At 46.0% G+C, this 21,821-nt stretch overlaps 1 protein-coding gene across 2 annotated transcripts in view; it reads right to left on the bottom strand.

Moving 5' to 3' along the window:
- AHCY (adenosylhomocysteinase) overlaps positions 1-17,780 on the bottom strand; it is a 55,602-nt gene extending 37,822 nt beyond the window's left edge. Inside the window, exon 1 of one of the 2 annotated variants that reach the window (XM_029612352.1) lies at positions 17,756-17,780. Coding sequence is in view for 1 of the 2 variants with exons in the window: in XM_029612351.1 (XP_029468211.1) it covers positions 16,679-16,706 (28 nt within the window). In the remaining variant the exon portion in view is untranslated. Of the gene's footprint in view, positions 1-16,678; positions 16,825-17,755 lie in introns of those variants that run through there. The other variant, XM_029612351.1, reaches the window with a different exon arrangement.
- Between the last annotated feature and the right edge of the window lie 4,041 nt (positions 17,781-21,821).

Genomic DNA, 21,821 nt, shown 5'->3' with positions numbered 1-21,821 from the left:
AAGCAGATGTTATATATTTTGTGTTTCAGAACAGCTGAAGTCTTCTATAGATGCTAGAAAAGTGCTTACCGTACATCTTCTCCAATATCTAGCTGAGTTTTAAGTTTTGTGACCTACTTATTAGGCGGATCTTCATGCTATGGCTTTTTCTTGAAATTGGTTACTTGTAAATCTATTTGCTTTCTCCTCCTCTGTAGAATTTGTGGGCTAATAGCTTCTTTTTGATGCGGTTTTTTCTGTATGTTGTTCCTAATTTATATTCTATTGTGTTTCTAATGCAAAGTTTTTGGTTTGTAATGAATTAAATTAATTAAAAAAAAAAAAAACAAAAAACTTGCAGCCTGCCAGACAGATTCATTGTAGCCTGACAAACAATTTAGCCACATGGAGGATGCCTGCGTTACTGCTAGGACTTCTGACATTTCATATCAGCTTCTTTGCCATATGTTCAGGCATAACACACATTGCTGAAACAGGTATGTACAGTGCTATGAATGCTTAAATGCATGTCACTAGGGCATGCTTTCTGGACGCTCCACTTTCACCACTTTGTGATTACCAACAATGCTCCCCAAGAGGTCATTCCATGCTTCCACCACTCTTTCGATGGGAATTTATTTCCTAGATTTCTCTTTGGTCCATCCCCGCAAAGCCTCATATCACTCTTTGATCCTGTGCCTTGAAACATGTTCGCTTCCTGTGCATTAATACCTTTCATGAATTTAAATGTCTCTATGACTGGTACAGTTCAGGGTCCAGGACAATGAGCATTTTCTCACTTTTGTACCGATTGGTCGAAGTTGCCCTACAGTCGCTTTTCCTATTCTTGCCCTCAGAAACAGCCACTGAAAGTGGACAAATGAGACAGACATCTACTAAATAGTTTAGCATATTGAAAAACTATTGTAACCAGCCATTTGCTACTGTAAACTCAGCAGATCTGGACAAGAATCTAGCACTTGCTTTAGGCAGCCTCATACATATTATGGGGTTTGGAACAATCACACATACCAACAAAGCTGGAGTTCAGAATAGCCAGGACAGATCTATAGGTGCTTGGGAAACCAATTTTTAGGGATTCTGAGCAAACTGTTTCCAGTGGGTTTGATTTGAGCAACTTACTGGGGTGGTTGTAGAATGAGATACACTAGTAAGGCACAAGAGTGCCTAGGGCCTAGTTTGCTAATTTTTTATTTTTTTTTTTACAATAGACATAGAATGGTAGAAAAGCCATATTAAAAAATCAGGCCATTTACCTCCGTAACAAATATGAACAGCTATAAATTTAGATTAGCAAGAGTTTGAGTTTGATCTCTTAAAATAAAGTAGGCCACCTAAAGCTCAGATAACCAAACATTACATTGAAGCAATTAAGAACATAAGAACATAAGAAAATGCCATACTGGGTCAGACCAAGGGTCCATCAAGCCCAGCATCCTGTTTCCAACAGTGGCCAATCCAGGCCATAAGAACCTGGCAAGTACCCAAAAACTAAGTCAATTGATACAAAAAAGGATTTACTATACAAAAAAAATCACATGAAGTTGAAATTGGATCTTGGCTCCCAGTTTCATGTTCTCTAGTCTCTTTCTAACTCTGAACCTCTGTGAATAAGGACCTTTTCAACTGGAACAAGGTTGCTGAAAATCAGTGGCTTGCATACCTACAACTGCTTTTCTGAATGGCAGCATAGAAATATCCTATTCAGAACTTTCAGAAAATTGCATGGCATATTCTGGGGCACTGCAAGCCTTATTTTGGCAGTCTGATGTTACAATAAATGAATAGGGAGCAGGATAGAAAAAGAATAGGGAACTAGGAACTGAATACCTGCTTCAGCTTGGTAAAAATCTCTCCTGGTCCATGAGAAAGCTGCACTGTAATATGAATGGAGAAATTACTTACCTGATAATTGTTTTCCTTAGTGTAGGTAGATGATTCAGAACCAGTGGGTTATGCTACCCTGCCAGCAGATGGAGAAGGAGCAAGCTGAAGTCACAGTATATATACTCCTGCTGTGACCCCAGCCTGCCAGTAGTCTCTTCAATAGCAACTGTGGACAGACTAGCAAAAAACTTGATTAAGAACAGCCAACCATAACTGTACTCAACCAACAAGAAACATTAAACTCACTAAGAATCTAAGTACCTCAATCTAGGGACTGGATGAACACTTTCCAGTAATCCCTTGGGATCCAGAGCCCCACAGGACTACTGACATTCATGCAGCAGCTGAGAGCGGGAAGCTGAGTCCATCTGTCTACACTAAGGAAAATGAAATTATCAGGTAAGTAATTTCTCCATTTCCTAGTGTGTACTGTGTAGACAGATGGACTCAGGACCAGCGGATTGTACCAAAGCTACTCACCAAAAGGGTGGGAGACTGCCCGTGGTCCAGTCAACACCACCCATGAAAGGCTGCATCCTCCCGGGCCTGCACATCCAGACAATAAAACCTGGAAAACATATGTAAGGAGGACCACATTGCAGCTCGGCAAATACATGGTAAACAACAATCTAACCTCTGCCCATGACACTGCCCGAGTCCTAGTGGAATGAGCCTTAACCTGATTAGACAACTTTTCAGTAACCACATATGTGGCCGTGACTACCTCCTTAATCCAGCAAGCTATGGTAGCCCACGAAGCTGGAGTGCCCTGCTTACTCCCACCATGGAGAACAAACAGGTGATCAGTCTTCCGGAAAGACTCAGAAACCTCCAGATACTGCACAAGTCTCTTGACATCCAAGGAGCGCAGGAGGTGATACTCCTCTGCATCCCTGACCTTATTCAGGGCCAGCAAGGAGATAGACCAATTCAAATGAAATTCTGACACTACTTTGGGCAAAAAGAATGGAACAGTACCCAGCTGTAACGCCCCTGGAGACATACAAAGGAACGGCTCCTGGCAAGATAAGGCCTGCAGCTCAGAAACTCAATGCCTAGAACAGATAGCCACCACAAGGAAAGGCTATGCAGCAGTCGGAACGTACGTCCTGCCAAGAAATCCAGTACCAAAGACTCCACAAGGGGACCAGTAACTTCGAGTGAGGCCTGAGATGCTTCACTCCCTTCAAAAAACACAGAACATATCAGGATGGGATGACAAGGAATCACCGTTCACTGGAACCCTGAAACAGGCAAGAGTTGCAATCTGCACCTTCAAGGAATTAAGGGCCAATCCTTTATTCAACCCATCCTGCAAAAAATCCAGAATAAGCAGGATCCTAACTGAACAAGGAAGAACACCTCACTCCAGGCCTCAAATGCTTTCCAAACCCACACAGATGCTAAGGAAGTGGAGAACTTTTGAGCATGGAGTAAGGTGGAAATCATGGCGAAAGAATACCCACACTTCAACAGGCGAGCCCTCTCAAGGACCAAACCATAAGACAGAACAGAGTCTGATCCTTGTGAAGAATCAGACCCTGCTGTAACAGATCCTGGTGTGACGGAAGCTGAAGAGGGGTCTCTACCAGGATTCTTCGCAAATCTATATACCATGGATGCATGGGTCAATCTGGCACCACCAGGAGTACTAGCCCCGTGACCTTTAATTTTGCAAATCATCCTGCCCAGCAAAGGCCACTGAGGAAAGGTGTAAAGCAATCTGTCTTCCAGCCAGACCTGTACGAAAGCATCTATGCCCAGAGACCAATGATCTCTCCTCTGACTGTAGAATTGAGGAACTTTCGCATTGCGAGAAGTCACCAGTAGTTCTAGGAATTGAAGGCCCCAGCAATCCACAATCAGCTAAAATGCCCCGGCAGACAACACCCATTCTCTTGAGTCCAGACTCTCTTTGCTGAGAAAGGCCGTTCTTATGTTATCTTTTCCTGCAATATGACAGGCCAAGATCCGTAGATGTCCTTCTGCCCATGCCATCAGTTGGCCTATTTCCTGAGACACTTGCTGGCTCTTGGTTCCTTCTCTGGTGATTGATGTAGGCCCATTGTCATGTTGTCAGACATCAAGCAGACCGCTTGATCCTGCAACCTGTGGCTGAACTGCAAGCATGCCAACCAGACCACCCAGACTTCCAGGTGATTGATGTTCCAGTGGGACTCATCGGCATTCCAATGCCTTTGGGCTGTCAGCTGCTGACGGTGAGCCCCCAACCCTGGAGACTCGCATATGTGTAAGTACCAACCAGGTCAGGGAGAACAAGGAAACTCCTTTTCTCAGATGAGTCTCCTGCAACCACCACTGGAGGCGAGAGCAGACTTCCATCAGCAAGTGAAGCCGAACTGAATAGTACTGAGACTGCGGGTTCCAACGAGACAGTAGAGAGCACTGAAGACGCCACATATGTGCCCTCGCCCATGGTACCACTTCCAGGGCTGCCGCCATCAAGCCGAGTAACTGTAGATAGGACCACACTGTCGGGCATATAGTGTTCACCAACTGACGCACTTGAGACATCAGTTTCTGAATTTGAACTTCCAGAAGGAAAGCCTTGTCCTGTCCTGGGTTGAACTGAACCCCCAGATACTTGACTGAGAAGGCTGAAGACTGCTCTTGACCAGGTTCACCACCCAACTGAGCTCCTGCAACAAGAAGATCACCTTGTGCATCACCAGACGGCTCTCTTCCTGAGACTTGGCTCAAATCAGCTAGTTGTCCAAGAATGGGTGTACCAGGATCCCTTCTCGTCTCAAGTCCGCCACTTGGAAAATGTTCTGGGAGCAGTGGCTAGACCAAAGGGCAGTGCCCGAAACTGATAATGGCACCCCAACACCGCAAAACGTAAAAAAAACGATGTCCCAAACGGATGGGAATATGAAGGTAGGCCTAGGAGAGATCCAGAGATGTCAAATTCTGACGGCACTGCCATTATCAAAGTGTAAGGTTTATATGCAAAATGAGTCACCTTCAAATGACGGTTAACCCTTTTGAGATCCAGGATGGGATGAAAGGAACCCTTCTTAGGCACAACAAAATAAATGGCATGTCACCCCATACTTTGAGACATGGGCACCAGAACTACAGCCCTCAGCCTAAGGAGCCTTTGAAGCATAGACTCCAAATCCTGCTTCTTCTGCAGAGACTAGCAAGAATGGCGAGGAGACACCATGAACACATCCCAAGGGGCACTGTGAAATTCCAGCACTTATCCTGGTCAGATATGATCTCTACTCACCTCTGATAAAAGAGAGGAGTCCCCCTATCTCTTGTTCCCAAAGGTGGGTCGGCAAACCTTCATTGGGAAGCTCCACCACCCGAGCCCGCTCCTCTCTTGGGTTGTATGGGACAAAAGAACTGAGACCTATTGAAAGGCTGAGTCCTCTGAAAGGTCAACCCTCTGTAGGGATGAAATAGCCTAGAACCCCAGAGACAACCCCTCTTACCAAAGGGACGCTACAATTGCTTATCATCCTCTGGCAACCAAGTGGCGGCGATTCGCCCCACTTACTGGCCAGTTTCTCCAACTAAATCCCAAACAAGAGTAAGCCTTTAAAGGGCATCTTTGTAAGATTAGCTTTGGAGACTGTCAGCTAGCCAATTTCACAGAGTTGACGCATGGCCGCTATCACTGAAGCCACTCCTCTGGCCGAGGTACAGACCAAGTCACAGCCCACATCTGCTAAAAAGACGGCAGTGGGCTCCATAGCCACTCCAGAATTCCCTCCAGAATCAACAACCTCCTGAGAAAGAAGCAGACAAGATCGCACCACTAGGAAGCGATCTGTAAAGTCATTGCCACTGCCTCAATGGTTTGCTTAAGGATAGCCTCAATCCTATCATGCACATCCTTCAAGGCTGCTCCTCATTCCACGAGGATAGTCATCCACTTACAGATGGTACATACCAGTGCATCTTCTCTGGTAAAACACAAACGCTCTTGCAGAGCTGGATCCAGGGGGTACAGGCCTTCCAATGTCTGACCCCCTTTAAAATTTGCCTCTAAGGCATCCCTTTCAACATCAATCAATTCCAGAATGGCATCCACCACAGGGAAAAAAATGAGAGGCTTTTTGCAAGAAAACCAAAAGGAAAATTGGTTCTTACCTGCTAATTTTCGTTCCTGTAGTACCATGGATCAGTCCAGAACCTGGGTTATGTCACCAATCCAGCAGAGGGAGGCAAAGAAACACTCTACTGACTGACGTATTCCCTGGGGTGCCACCTGCAGTCCATCAGTATTGAACGATATCAAAGCAGAAATCTAACCAATAAAACTGGCTATCTAAACTCTAACACATACTTCCTACTCACAAATCCTAAGTGGAAGCAGAATCCCAAGGAACCGTGGGAATAAACAAGCAAATGTTAAGAAAGTAGACAGCATGAAATGCGGTTTATACACCAAAACAGTGAATGAGCGGACTCTCTGAAGAAAAAAACAATTGCTATAATTAGACCTAAAGGGCGGGCCTCTGGACTAATCCATGGTACTACAGGAACGAAAATTAGCAGGTAAGAACCAATTTTCCTTTCCCTGTATGTACCTGGATCAGTCCAGACCCTGGGATGTACCAGAGCTATCTTACTTGGCATGGGACCCAGAGAGTCCCGCTCAGAGAACACTCTCCCCAAAAGCTGCCGAGCTCGGAGCATGGACATCTAAACGGTAATGACAAGCAAAAGTGTGCAGCGACTTCCAAGTCGCTGCCTTACAAATCTCCTGAGGAGAAACTAGTTGACACTCCGCCCATGACATAGCTTGCGGCTTAGTGGAATGAGCCCTCAAACCTTCCGGAAGATCTTGACGAGCCAGAAGATAAGCTGACCGTATGGTCTCTTAACCAGCGAGCAATCGTAGCCTTGGAAACATTATGACTCTTACGAGGACCATTCCACAGAACAAACAAATGATCAGACAATAGAAAACTGTTGGTAACTTCAAGATAACGCAACAGCACACGTCGCACATCCAGTTTCTTGAGATCCTTAGAGGAAGGATCCGTATGATCTAAACACGGAAAAGCTGGAAGCTCTACAGACTGATTTAAATGAAAAGAAGAAACAACCTTGGGTAAAAAAGAAGGCACAGTACGTAATGAAACTCCCGTATTGGATATTCTAAGAAAGGGCTCTCTGCAGGACAAGGCCTGTAACTCCGAAATTCTATGAGCTGAGGAAATGGCCACAAAGAAAACCACCTTCAACGCAAGATCTTTCAAAGTATTATGTTTAAGGGGTTCAAAAGGTGCCGTACAAAGAGCCCTGAGAACCCAATTCAAACTCCATGCAGGACAAGGGTTCCGGAACGGAGGACGTAGATTCTTTGCGCCTGAGAAAACGCGCCACGTCCGGATGCGCTGCCAAGGATAATCCACGTACCTTACCCCAAAAGCATCCAAGAGCTGTAACTTGGACACGCAAGGAACTGCAGGACAAACCTTTCGCTAAACCATCTTGTAAAAAAGAGAAAATATCTGATATGGAAGCCTGCACCAGATCTAATTGGTGCTCAATACACCACATTTCAAAAACTCTCCACATTCTCACATAAGCCAAAGATGTAGAAGGCTTACGAGAACGCAATAAAGTAGCCACCATAGCATCGGAATAACCTTTGTTTTGGTTTGTTTTTTTTAACCGGTGCCTCTCAAAAGCCATGCCGCTAGAGAGAAGCGTTCAACCTCTTCCAAACAAACCAGACCCTGAGACAAGAGGCATGGCAGATCCCGAAATCGTAGGGGACCGTCCAGTGCCAGACTGACCAAGTCTGCAAACCACGGACAGCGTGGCCACTCCAGAGCCACTAAAACAACGTCGACTCATTGAAGCTCTATCAGACGCAGGACCTTGCCGATCAGAGGACAGGGTGGAAACACAGAGAAGAACATCCTTTGGCCAAGGAACTACCAGAGCATCCACTCCTTCCACTCCTCTTTCCCTCCTGCGGCTGAAGAACAGAGGGGCCTTGGAATTCTGGAATGTTGCCATGAGATCCATTGTCGGTCTGGACCACCTGTTGCATATCATCTGATAGGCTTCTTCGCACAGTTCCCACTCCCCCAGATCGAGATGACGACTGAGGAAGTCTGCTTGAACGTTGTCTACCCCAGCAATGTGAGAAGCTGCGATGTGCTTCTCACATTGATCAACTGCTGCGCTTCCCGCATCACCAGATGGCTTCGAGTTCCTCCCTGGCGGTTGATGTACACTACCGTGGTTGCATTGTCGGAGAGAATCTGTACAGACTTCCCGCATAGGAGAGGTTGAAGAGCTATCAATGCCAAGCGTACTGCTCTGCTCTCTAACAGACTGATCGACCACCGCGCTTCTTCTTTGGACCACTGACCCTGAACAGATGTTTTGACATGCCGCTCCCCAGCCTGAAAGACTGGCGTCTGTGGTGACAACAGCCCATTCTGGAATCTCTAGAGGGACTCCCCGCCGTAGATTGACCGCCTATAACCACCAACCCAGACTGGATCGAGCCTTCTCTGTAAGGGGAAAGGTGGTATAGTTCCGAAACCGGATTCCAGTGTGAAAGCAATGCAGACTGACGTGGCCTCATATGAGCAAAGGCCCAAGTAACCAACTCCAGAGTGGAAGTCATTGAACCGATGACTATCAAATAATCCCATACACATGGTATAGGAATGGACAGTAAGTTTCAGATTTGTGTTTGCAGCTTGAGAAGGCGATGTTCTGGAAGGAGCACTCTCCCTTGACGAGTGTCGTACAGTGCGCCCAAAAACTCCAGTTACTGCAAAGGAACTAGGTGACTCTTGTCCTTGTTGATCACCCAGCCTAGAGACTACAAGAGGTCAATGACTCTGCTGACAGTTGAGTGACAAAGACTCAGACTTTGCCCGAATTAACCAGTTGTCCAGGTATGGATGGACCAAAAGGCCCTCCTTCCTGAGTTGTGCTGCCACCACAATCATTACCTTGGTAAATGTTCTGGGAGCTGTGGCTAACCCGAATGGGAGAGCCCTGAATGGATAATGCTGTCCTAGAATGCAAAATCTTGAGAAACTTCTGATGATCGGAGCAAATGCTGATGTGAAGATAGGCCTCGGTGAGGTCGAGAGATGCTAGGAACTCTCCCTTGTGTACCGAAGCTATGACAGACCGGAGAGTTTCCATTCGAAACTTGGGAATCCGTAGGCAACGGTTGACTCTTAAGGTCGCGAATGGGACGAAAGGCTCCTTCCTTTTTTGGAAGGACGAAGAAAATTGAGTAACAACCCCTCCGTTGTTCTGATTGAGGAACTGGAACTATAGCTCCAAGGTCACTCACTCAAACGCTGCAGAGAGTCCTTTATTGCCAGACATTTTTCCAGGTAAGAACATTGTGAAACCAGAAATCGGTGGTGAAGCCGAACAAAATCTAAAGCGTAACCTTGATTTATCACCGTGAGAACCCACTGATCTGACGTCCATCTGGTCCATTCCCCGTAAAACCGGGACAGCCTGCCTCCTATGACTGAAACCGGGGAATGGACCGGCCCTCTCTCATTGGGCAGACTTTGTTCCACCTGAAGCTTTGGAATATCCAGGTCTTCCGAAACGGCAGCCACAAAAGGACTGAGGCCAATTCTGTTGCCTACCCGAAGACTGTTTAGCAGGTGGAGCCGATGGACGAGAAGAACGGAATCTTTGACCAGACCGAAAACGAGAGCGGGATGAGAAGGAGCTTTGAGCTCTAGGACGATCTTCCAGTAATTTGTGAATCTTATTCTCTCCTAAGGACAGAATTGTGTCTTCCAAGTCCTTCCCAAAGAGCAATTTTCTCTTAAAGGGTAAAGATCCTAACTGAGCCTTTGAGGATGCGTCCGCCGACCAATTCCTCAACCAGAGGAGTCTGCGAGCCGACACTGAAGCCACCATAGAGCGAGCCAAGGTCCTGAGGAGATCATATAAAGCATCTGCGCTGTAGGCAACCGTAGCCTCCAATCGACCAGCTTGTGCTACCTCCTCGTCAGAGAGGGAAGAATTGTTTTGCAATGACTGGACCCAACGCAGGCTAGCTCGGAAAGCCAAGCTACTACACATAGCCACCCGCACCCCAAGTGCAGAAACCTCAAAAATTTGTTTGAGCTGAACCTCCAGTTTACCATCCTGTAGATCTTTAAGGGCCGTAGCTCCTGTCACTGGGATAGTTGTCCTCTTAGTGACAGCTGACACTGCGGCATCTACCTTGGGAAGCTTCAAAACATCCAAGGCCCCCTCCGGTAATGGATATAGCTTGTTCATGGCCCGTCCTACCTTAAGACCTAACTCAGGAGTGTCCCACTCCCGGTACAAAAGGTCAGTGAGAGAAAGATGGAAAGGAAAAGGACAGTGTCAGACCCCTAAGGCCTAGCAACACTGGATCGATATCACCCATCCGAGAATCTTTCTTCGGAGCCTCAAGACCCAATTCAAGTAAAATTGCCGGAATCAAAGGACTAAGTTCCTCCCTCCTAAAAAGGCGGACCACTTCGGGATCATCCCCATCCGCTATGTGAGGGCCAGAACTATTGCCCAAACCAAGATCCCCTCAGAGATCCACATCCAGAAGAGACTTGCCCTGGATAGCCAAAGAGTCCTGTTCGGAGTCCTCCTAAGTAGAAAAAGTGGAATGATCTGGGCCTGAGCGAAGGGGACGCTTTGGAGCTGACTCAGCACCAAACCCACTTGGTCTCGCACGTTTGGAGGAGTGGACCTTTAGACCTGCCCAGATGAGCACTCCCTGGACTTTCTGCGGTCCTTCTTGGACTTATAAGCCTTATGGAGAAACTGGATAAAATCCCCTGAAAAAGAGGAATTTGAGGCAAGGAGAGCCTCAATGCTCTCCTTGCCTAAACCTATCTCAGCTTCGCGCGGCTTGTCCCCACCGGGGATTGCCGGCGGCGACAAGGGAGACTGATCCGAAGCTCACTGCATGGCCTGCTGTGTCGCCACTCGCATAGTACTTAGCACAGCTTCCGTTCCTGCACTGCAGCGAAACGGGTCTGGAGCAGGGGAGCAGCCTCACCGAGGCTTCGGGGCCGCACGAGCCAGCCGACTTGCGTCTTTCGCGGTTAAAATAGACTGGCCTTCCCCACCGGGGAGGCAAGCAGAGCAGGGACTCTCCCGTGAGAGCCGCACGCGCACATCTCTGCAGCATTATGAGAAAAAAACAGCGAAGAAAAAGAAAAAGAATAAAGTACACCCCGACACCAAACACTGAAATAAACCACAATAAAAGCTGCCGGCAGAAAGAGAAATTAAGAAAAAAAATTTTTTTACCTGACCAAATGCCACAGACCCCGGGAGATGCTCCAAATAGGGTAAGTGAGCCGGGCCCCCCGGTATCACCCCTGCCAGGAGTGGTTGCTAGGTAAAAAACCTCCCCAACTCCGGCGACCTCAGAACCAAGAGGGATAGTCCCTTCAGGACCTCCCAACCTCCTGGGAGGCAGTGAGGCGGGCTGGTAACAAAGGTTAGACTGCTGAACTTCCTTTAATTAAAAAAAAAAAAAAATGTAACAGACTCACAGCAAAAGACCTAGAAACCTTACTAAAACTAATTCCTAAATAACCTGACCAGAAAAAAAAACTACCACAGACTGCAGGGTTAGGCACGTCCACCTCTGCTGGGAGACAGAGAAATACTGATGGACTGCAGGTGGCACCCCAGGGTATACATCAGAGTCAGTAGAATGTTTCTCTGCCTCCCTCTGCTGATTGGTGACATAACCCAGGGTCTGGACTGATCCAGGTACGTACAGGAAAATTAGATTTTTTTTTTGGCTCTGACATGGCATCCATACCAGGAACACCCAGCTTCAAGGTCTGGGAAACCAGGGCCAGCAGCTCAACGTTATGAAAGAACTGCAACATGGTGCGATACGGTTCCAGACCCAGAGGGATTTCCTCATCTTCCAGGGAATCCGGATCTGCCTCATCATCAGTGCCATCTGGGTTCTTGTCGGGAATACCAGCAGGGAGCAGAGGCAAGCCCTGTCACTTTAGCATAGGACTAGAAGAGGGAGGGAACCACCAGCTGAGGGTCCAACCTGACAGGATTGGGCAAAGTGGAGGAGGACTGTGCCTGAAGCAAATGCTTGTAAGCCTTGAAAAAATTCCACCCAAGAAAAAGCAGCTGTCTCCAAACCAAGTCCTGAAGGAACTGGAGCGGGGCCCACAAAACTACCCTCTCCAGCGAAGGAGCCACTCAAGGAAGAACCAAGGTCTGGCATCCTTCCAGCGAAGGCCTTAACCAACCCATCATCAGAATGGGTGGAGGCCAGGCTTAGCAAGATCCAAAGACAACTCACTCTTGTGCGTCTGAACAGTGCTGACACATTAGAAGACATATCAGGCTGAGAAGCCCTAATATGACAGGCAACACAAAGAGAAAGGCGCTAAGGCTTCTTGTTTACCAGCAGCATTGCAACTGTGTGCGTCTGAACAGCTTGCACTCAAAAATGCATGTGCACAAAAATTAAGCGTCAGAGGTAAGCGCGGCAAGGCACATGCACAACTTGTGCACCAAGCAAAGCTTTTGAAACAGTGCAAAAGCTGTGTGTGCAGAAGGCACGCCCAAAACAGAGCACACTGCGCACACGGACGGCCTGTAGAGGGCAGCAAAACGCGCACAGGAGCATGCGAAAACACTGCCGCAGCCTACCACGTAGAAACTACCACGTGCAAACACAAAGCCTAAATACAGAGCCTAGCCCACTGGGGCTGCTCAACCTTCCGGTTGTCCAGTTCCCCAACGGGAGCGGGAATGAATGTCGGGATGGCCCGCCAAGCACTGAGGAAGTCCTAAAAACTCCTGTCTCTAAGGTAAAACGTTCACTTTTTTTTTTTAAACCTTATCTGAGCTCAGTGCTTACTGGCCGAGTACAGAGACTGTTTCTGGCTGCAGGGGGGGGGGGGGGGGGGGGGGGGGGGGGAGAAGAGGGCATCTACCATCACTGCTGCACTCAGCCTCCTGCACCCACTACCTTTCAGCTGAACTAGCAGCTAGGTCCATGGAACATATCTGAGGGACCAAGGAAATCACCTGAGGAATTCTCAGCTTGGGGAGGGACCTTTTGGTATCACTACAGGAGACCTGGGCTCTCTTTTCCTTAAGTCAAATTTCTCCTTCCAAAAACTCAAAGCAATCTCCATAGGGAGATGCACGTCCACCATCTGCTGGAGATGGAAAATATGGGTAGGCTGGGGTCACTGCAGGAGTATATATATATATATATATAAATAAATATATTCACCACTATTTTACATCTTTTCCTCAACATACCTAGTCTGATCATTCCAGCAACAGTTCAGCCATAGGGCAAGTACTGGAACCCTGAATCCAGATACTAGGTGTCACTCTTGAGTGATAACCATTACATCCTTGCACCTTGCCCCTTCCAAGGCTGTGAATGCTGCCTCTGCAGCCTTGTTAGCTGGCTCAGGAAGCAGAAGACCAGACTCAGGAATCAAACAAGTGGCCTTCCACATGATCAATGGACTGCTAGAGTTGCCCACCATAAATGTAGACATACGGTATGACCTACAGAACTGTGAATTTCTGAGCCCTAGTGGTAGCGTCGCAGAGAGATTTCGAGAGAATTCTCTAGAGAAAGTGAATCAGTCTAGAATTGGTTTTCAGTGTGTGTGTGTGTGTGTGTGTGTGGGGGGGGGGGGGGTTGCAAGCAACTTCAATGAAAGGGGTTAGAGAGAAAATGCTAATCTCATGTAGTCCTGAGCCCCTAGGAGTATGGAATCCCAACTGTAAGATGACTTCAGTCAGTGAGTAATAAAGAGGAAATCTTACACTCTGTAAGGGAATTTGAAATCAACACAGCACCCCATGAGATGCAAGAACCCTAAGGAGGAAGAAGTTGAATTTCAAGAGAAGCCAAGACCAGGCAACATGTCCAACTCCCATGTGCTTTTCCAAGAGAAGAAAAGGGTGAGAAGTGTTAAGAAACCCCCTGGGATTTCTCATTGGTTCTTGTAAATATTCTGTCCAAATACTCAGTACATCTGAAAATTATGTATGCTCAAGTATGCCTGTGGAGCAGCCTGTACACACTTTCTTCTGTAAATAAAAATCAGACCAGACCAGTTCTGGAACTATAGCTTCTAGAGTTGTCTGGTGTTGACTGTAGAAACAAATGCTACAGAGCAGTTTGTTATACTCGAGGACCAACCACATAGCTTCTGTACTGAAATCATAAAAGCACATGGGAATGCATGGGTAGTTGCCTTCTTTTGCAGAAGTCATCTAGATGTGCTATCAATTATTTTTGCAGGACAATCAGGGGAAATATATTAAGAAAAAAGTTATAAAACTATCCTTCCAAGAATAGCATATTTGAACTATTTTCAGGAATCTTGCAAGACTCAACCTGAAAACTGCTACATACTCTCCCAGAGGCTAAATAAGTACTAAGAAGCACAAAGGAATGTTTTAAAAGAACAGCTACCACCTCACACTACTATCAAGTGGGCTGCACAAGGCAATAAAAAGATAACTTGTCAAACTAAAGCCTCTTGCCACATGTTGAAAAGAGTTATATAAAAAAGATCAACGTGTTTCTGTCTGACAATTCAATAATTTACCAAAAAAGGGAGAAAAATTCACCAAATTAAAAGACAAGAAACACTGGATCAGTATGTTAAGAGAACCTGGACACCAAAAAAAATACCCCCATTTTTGTAGTAAAATGCTGGCCACCTCTCCATTCTAAAATCCCTCCTTAGGTCAATCTTCCAACAGTTTGGCAGGCAAGCAGACAGGAAAAAAATAACTGAAGCAGCTAGTGACATATGGCATCAAAAGAGGCTTTCAAAGCCACCCCCGCCTCCTCACCACACACGTTCCGATACCACCATAAATATGGCCACATTGCCCTTCATTCAAACACCCCAACTCCCACCCCATTCACCTGCCACCTCCATACATGCTACATACACACCCTTACTATCACCACCTAAAACATTCCTACACCCCCACCACACCTTCACACTTACAATCACACCAGATACATCTACATCCATCACACACAATATACTGACACACCCACCCCAACTCCCCATATAACCCCATTCACCTCTCCCATCCACACCCCTACATACTTCCACCCACCTGTCCCCTGACTACTCATGCCCCAGACATCTCCCCTCACACAATCACACATACACTTCTTTATCAACATCTCCTCCATTCCCCCCCCACTGCAAATTTCACTAGATCCACTCCCCTTCTACAGATCTGTTGAAAAGCATTCCTGAAGTGGTGCCTCTAATTTTTTTTCAAAATTTTAAGTTTTAATACAGAATCTAGGTATTATGGAAACAGTTATGTTTGCTGTGATATCCTTAAGATGAACTGTGTCTGATCAAGTGAACATGGGCTTTATTTTGTTATTCTTGTGAAATATTTTCATGGATTTCTGCAAAACAAATTCTAAACCACACTATCAAGCTATAAAACAAAACGTCACGGACCATATCGGTATATAAAAATTATAAATAAATAAATATCACCAGTAAGCAAAAGTTCAAGTTAGCTGGGTCATTCCTTAATGTATTGTATAAAATAAACATGGCAACACAGTAGATGCTAACAGTAAGAGACAAAAGACTGTCTGCCTTATGATTTGTATAGCAAGACAGATGAGTGTCCTTAAAAGCCCTCAACCAGGCCCGCATTTAAGCATAGCCAACATAAGCAACTACCTAGGGTGCCAAATGTTGAAGGGGTCAAATATCCAGACCAAAGAGGCCCCCGTTTCTGCTTGCTCTAGGAACGTGTGCGAGTAGAACTTAGAATAGATGCCGCCATAGCACTCTGCCTGTGGGAACCAGGATTTTAAATCCGGTAATGCCTTCAAGTACCCTGCAATTGCGACGGCACATGAGAAGGCGGGTGATTTGGCAGCACAGTTATATAGCCCACAGCCAAAATTAAAATGTTTCAAAAGCTCTTATCTCTACAGCAGTTTGCTCCGTTATTCCTTTCCACGCTACCAAAGAAACATGCCAGTTACAATACTTATATAATTAGGCTTGCAGTTATATGTTGCGATGGTGAGCCACAACGCATATAGCTTTAGTTTGAGCAGGTAGAAAACCTCTCCAAAGTCTACATCTGGACAGGGGGAAGGAAGCAACCTGGCAGCTTTTCATTCATAATAGTACTGTTCCTCCATGCCACCGGAACACATCGCCTCCCCTTTCAGTAGGAGCCCGCTGTCAGCCGTACTCCCGCGGAAATCCCCAGTTGAATGCCGGGAACAGTAGTTTCTCCAGGAGTGGCAGCCGGCACATTCTTCCAGCTACCAGGCTACAGTACTACAATTCCCACAAATCAAAGGGTCCACACTGCACATGCTAACGTAACGCTTGTAGCAACACGCTGGTTCTACGGTCCAAAGTGCACCGTCGTCAGTAAACGTAACTTTCGCAGACGACAGCCGAAGGTTTAGTGCTGCCCCCAATTACAACTCTAGACTGCTTTGTCACCAAACCCCAGCCTGTTATAGGGGCAACAATGTGCACCCTGGGGCCTGTGTAGGTGCAGTCTGCGCTTGTCCAGTACTACAACCACCACAGACATTGTAATAGTCTATACGTGCAATGCTTCTGGCACATTAAAGCTGTCTGAAGGGGGAATGCAGTAGGTTCAGTAGCCCTCTGGAGTCAGTCATACAGAATGCGGGACTGGTCAGTAAATTAACTCTAAGCATTCTACTGCCAGTGGACTGTGTTGGATGAAGTAGAGAGGAAGGAAGCAAGCTCGGGCTTACCGACTTTGTAGGGCAGCTTTTCTGACATTTTGGAGCAAAATCTGAGCGGCGACACGATCCAACACAGGGATAGCAAGCTGAACAGAGGGCAGTATGCGCGCGTGCCGCCTTTAAAAAGACTCTTCTCATTTGCATACGTTAGCCCCAGCTTTCTCCGTATATGGAAGAAAGGAGCGTGGCTAAAGCGCCTAGAGGAGCAGCGGGGTCCACCAATAGCAGCGCAACGCCTCAGGAAAAGGGCGGGGATAGGAAATACGTGGTCTAACTCACCCTGTGGGTGAGCGAGGTAGAGGTCCTGGCTTGTTGGGTTTTTGTAGGAATGTATAATAGTTTATATTATTTTGGTAATACATGTAAAATTGTTATTCCAATAAAGTTAATCGAATCTAAGTATTTTAAGGTAATATCGTTTGCTAATAACAATGATGTAGGAAGTCAGAATTAGCAATTGTCTATTTCAGCGAGCCCCGTGATTTTATGGGAAGGGGGGCATTACAGTGAGCTTCCTAACGCAGAAAAAAAAAAAATAAATAAAGATCTGAAAATATCATTTTGATACATTTTAGTCGAGCATACTGAAAGTGCAGCAAATAGAACTAAAGCATTGAGTAATTATTACTCGTGTGAAAATGGACACACTAATATCTATTTAAAAAAATAAAACGTGTCTGCCTTTGCTGTCTTGATTATTTTTTTCACCATTCCATTAGTCTTGGCCGCTCTCCTGTTTTTATCTTTACGCTTCTCATTTTTTAAATTTTAATTTTCCAGCTTATGATTGCTACCTCGATCTCTGTCCTCTCGTCTATCTTTCTTTTATCTCAATTGTCTCCATGAGAACTAACTCCAAAACAAAGCTGATCCAGGTAAAAACTTTCTGTTCGAAAAATTTACAAAATGTATCTAAATATAATGGGATGTAATTTTCTTCATATCTTAAATATGTTTACTGGACACTTACAAGTGAAGACCAATACCAATTTTTATTAATTCCATAGTTCTTAGGATTACAACACAGTGTGGGAGCCAATACATCTTTCTCACTTATAATCCCTTTGCCCCCAAATCTTTCCATACCTTTTGATGTTCAGCCAGGAGAGCAGGATAGATCCAAAAGCTGCTGACGCTTCATCTTCTTAGCTAGAGCCATGGGCAACACGTGTGTAGACGGGGCAAGGTCCAACTGTGAAATAGTTGCTCTCTAGTTACTTAACGATTATATTCAGTGAAAAGGCAATTGGTCACATCACAAGTGACATCACAATAATGCAACACTGCATAGCTGGAGGCTGAGTGGAGAGGAGAAAGGAGATGGGGAATTAGAAATAAGTTCTTACCTCAGTAACTTGCACTCCTTCTCAAAGCCACCTCCTATCTGGGTGGAAACTTGTAAATTTTATAGTTCAAATCTCAAGGTCGTCAGTTCTATTAAGATTCTAACTTTATATAACCCCCACCTTTATGCACAGGTGGGGACATAAAATAATTTGTAAGTTCTTCTGGGAAGGGAAAAACTTACAAATGGGAGGAGAAGCTTTTACTTCTCCTCCCATCCCAAGGTGCAGGTCCTTTTGGTCTAGGATTGGAAAGGAGTCCTCTCCGGTCCCAGTGAGGTGTGGCTAGTGTGTTAATCTGTGCTTTCATTAAGTCTGTAACTTCCTTCATGATACAGAATACTGTGTGCTGAGAATCCCAAAAGAACCACCAGAACCATGTTGTCAGTGTCCAAATAATACTTTACTGCATACCGATTTGTTGAATGGCACAACTAAATATGAGTGTGCCAGCACCACAGTCTCTGAACTTGTCCCTTGAGTTACAATACTTATGTCTTCTCTCTGTGCAAGAGTCTTAGTAAGGCCGGGGATCCAACCACACTCCTGGATTAGGTTGTGCAGTAGTCCCCTTGGGCTAGGCCCGCTTTGATGGTTAGGAAACCCCTCCCAAAGGGCACAAAAATCTATCTTGGCACAGAGTTAATGCCTCTATCCCTCCGGGCTCTTTGAATGTAGATCTTTTACTCACAGTTAGTAGATGAATCTTCTGGTGGGATCCCTGGTGGTAGGAATCCTTGTGGACTGCAGTTCTTGCCAGTCCCCTTTATGGGCAGGAAGAGGGGCAGAAAAAACTTCCTCCCAGATGTTGAAAACAAATCTTCTTCCCCAACTTAAATAACTGCAAGAATCTGCTGCAATGGGTCACCATCTTTATTGGAAACAAGATGCTGGGCTTGATGGACCCTTGGTCTGTCCCCAGCATGGCAATTTCTTATGTTTTTGGTCAGATCTTCCCTAAACACTTGGCCTCTTCAGCCCAGAGTTCCCCGTTTCCTGGTCTTTGGAAAGGCGCAGGTCTTCAGCAGGTCTCCTGTAAAAAAAAAAAGTTCAAAAATCCCCAAATTAGTCCCAGAGCAGCCATTCTGCACTTCGTGTGGAGGCCCTTTGACCTAACTTGGAGGGGTCTCTGAGTGTTTCTGAGGCTCCAGGAAGGCCCATCCTCCCACTCTCAAACTTAGACTGCCCCCAGAGCCTATTCCAGAGCTCTGCTATAAAAGTCCACAGGGTATCCATTACAGCTCCTCCAGTGGGAGGGCTGTCCATGAATGGCTACTTCCCTTGATTATTTCTAACTGCATTTCCCAAGGCATAGTGGTAACAGATCTGGTGTCTGTAACATTTTTTAATCAGGGGTTACTAAAATGGTATGTTGGGATCACTGATCTCAGTTTTTATTTGGTAGGGTCTGGATGATCAGAGTATGCGTCTGTGTTGAGGTGGTATGTGAGCTACTGGCAGATACTGTATCCCACACTATCCTACATACTAGGCTAACCAGCACCCTAAGTGAAAATTGAAATTGGCAACCTACCTCTCTAGACAGAAGCATTTGGGTGGTGAAAGGGAGGGGGGGGGGGGGGCAGGCAAGCCAAGTATAGAGGTGGACAAGCCAAAGTGGCATTTACACATAACACGCCCCCTGCAAGTAAGTTGGCTATAAAAGATACAATAAGAAAAAGTCCCAAGGTCTTTCTATCAATTTTATTTTTAATTCCCAGCCAATTTCAACCTCCCAGTGAAACAACTATTAAAACGATTTGATAGCCTCATTCAACCAATTCTTCTATATGGATAGGGGCGTAAGGGACAGTATCTCCAGTTCTGTAACACAGTCTGCATTCACAGAAAATCACCCAAAACAGACTTGTCATACCATAAAAGCATTAACTCCAAGGACTCAAACAGTAACAACCCTACCTATGAAGAGGCAGCACTGGAACTATTACACAAGACTCTAACACACCTATATACCTATTAGGAAAATAGAAAAAGTCTGGCTGCTATAGATTCCTACACAGCAAGTACATGCTAGCAGAATACCTCAACTCAGTCACACATGCAGAACACAGACAGACCCTCACCAAATACAGAATAAAGAGACCACAAAGTATAAACAGGTATGTGCAAACAAAAACTGAATTGGAAACTGCAACAAGCCAAATTTTGTATGTAAACATCTGACAAATAGAATAGCATCCAATAATTAAAAACTCATTAAAATGTTTAAAAATTTACCAAACACCAATAAAATGTTTCAGAAGAACAGACCATCAAATAACATAATTAAAATTAATGGGAATAAAAAATCCTCTGCTCTCCATACCTGGAAACCTTTGATTTCCAGTCACCTGAGATTGACCTGAATTGGAGGGGGAGGGTGCACAAACTTTATCCTCGCTCAGTATCACAATCTAACATACATGTTTATTCTCTCTTTCACACACACTCCCTCATACACAAGTTCACTCACTGGCTCTCTCCCCCTCACACACATGCACAAGCTCTTTTACACTCAGTGGCTCTGTCTCACTCAAACACACACACACAGGTCCTCTCTCCCTCACTCACACACACACACACACACACGCTCTGTCCCTCTCAGTGAATCTCTCTCCCTCATACACACATACACAGGCTCTTTCTCTCTCACACACCTACTTTGGGCTCAGGCCCACCCAATCAACCCTGCCAGGCAGCGTGAAAAGAGGAAGCCCTGCAGAAGGGCCACCACGGACCCAATCCTGTAGCTGCTCGAGAAGATCCCATCCCAGGGCAGCCAGTGAAGAGGAGAAAGAAGAGGCCCAGAAGAGAGGGAGAGGCCCTGCTAGAGTGTGTGTGTGGGAATGGGAGAGGGAGCCTGCACGTGAGAGAGAACTTGGGAATGAAAGCCTGTATATGTGTGTAAAAGAGGTCATGTGGGAGTGAGAGCCTGTGTGCAGGACCCAAGAAAGCACTAGACAGACTAGATGGCTGCTTACAGCATTACAGGTTTAGGGACAGAATTCTAGTACATCCACTGACCTTTATCAGCTTTGGCATTGCTGCTTCTGCTCCTTGAAGCCACTTTGGCAAGACCTCTGCAGCTCTGCCTCTAATGAAAGCAGAAGGCCCAAGATTCCCTTGACACAAATATTTTCGTACTTGGAAACTCTCTGGATTTGGCCCAGAGACTCTGGAATTCTGAAGGAATTTTCAGGTCTCCGGGCCAACACCCAAAAATTCCTGGTGTTCCTACAGAAGCAGACCATGGAAGAAAAAGATGCCAGAGCTGTGCGGGCAAGAAGGAGAAGCAGTATCGGTCCACGTGGAGAAGAAAGAGGAACAGCGTCTATCTGTCCTTGTAGCCAAAAATGTGGCCCTGAAATAGAGCCGTCATGGATTCCATCTTGCAGTGGCTCCATAAAATCATGGATGCCACAGAACCCATCCCGCAGTGGCCCGAGAAGAGTATGTCAGGTCTGGGAGCAGGGCCAACACGGACTTCATCCCATGGTGACCCTAGAAGAGGAGGCTCAGCATCAGGACCACTATGGGCCTCATCTTGCGGCAGCCCGAGAAGAGGAGGCCCAGAGGAGAGGAGGAGGCCGAGGTCCTGATAGAGTGTATGTGTGTGAGAGAGTGTATGTGTGTGAGAGAATGCTTGTGTGTGTGAAAGAGAGAGCACATGTAAGAGTGAGAGCCATGTGTGTGTGAGAGACAGACAACATGTGAAAGTGAGAATCTTGAGAGAGGAAGGGAAGAAGACAGAAGGAAAGTAAAGAAATAGAAAAAAAAGAGACCCTAAAAAACATAGAAATGATGGCAGA

The sequence above is a fragment of the Rhinatrema bivittatum genome, chromosome 8 (genome assembly GCF_901001135.1).
Source record: "Rhinatrema bivittatum chromosome 8, aRhiBiv1.1, whole genome shotgun sequence".
Taxonomy (NCBI): domain Eukaryota; kingdom Metazoa; phylum Chordata; class Amphibia; order Gymnophiona; family Rhinatrematidae; genus Rhinatrema; species Rhinatrema bivittatum.
Note: the sequence above shows the minus strand (reverse complement) of the source record. Positions and strands in the feature narration are given on the sequence as shown.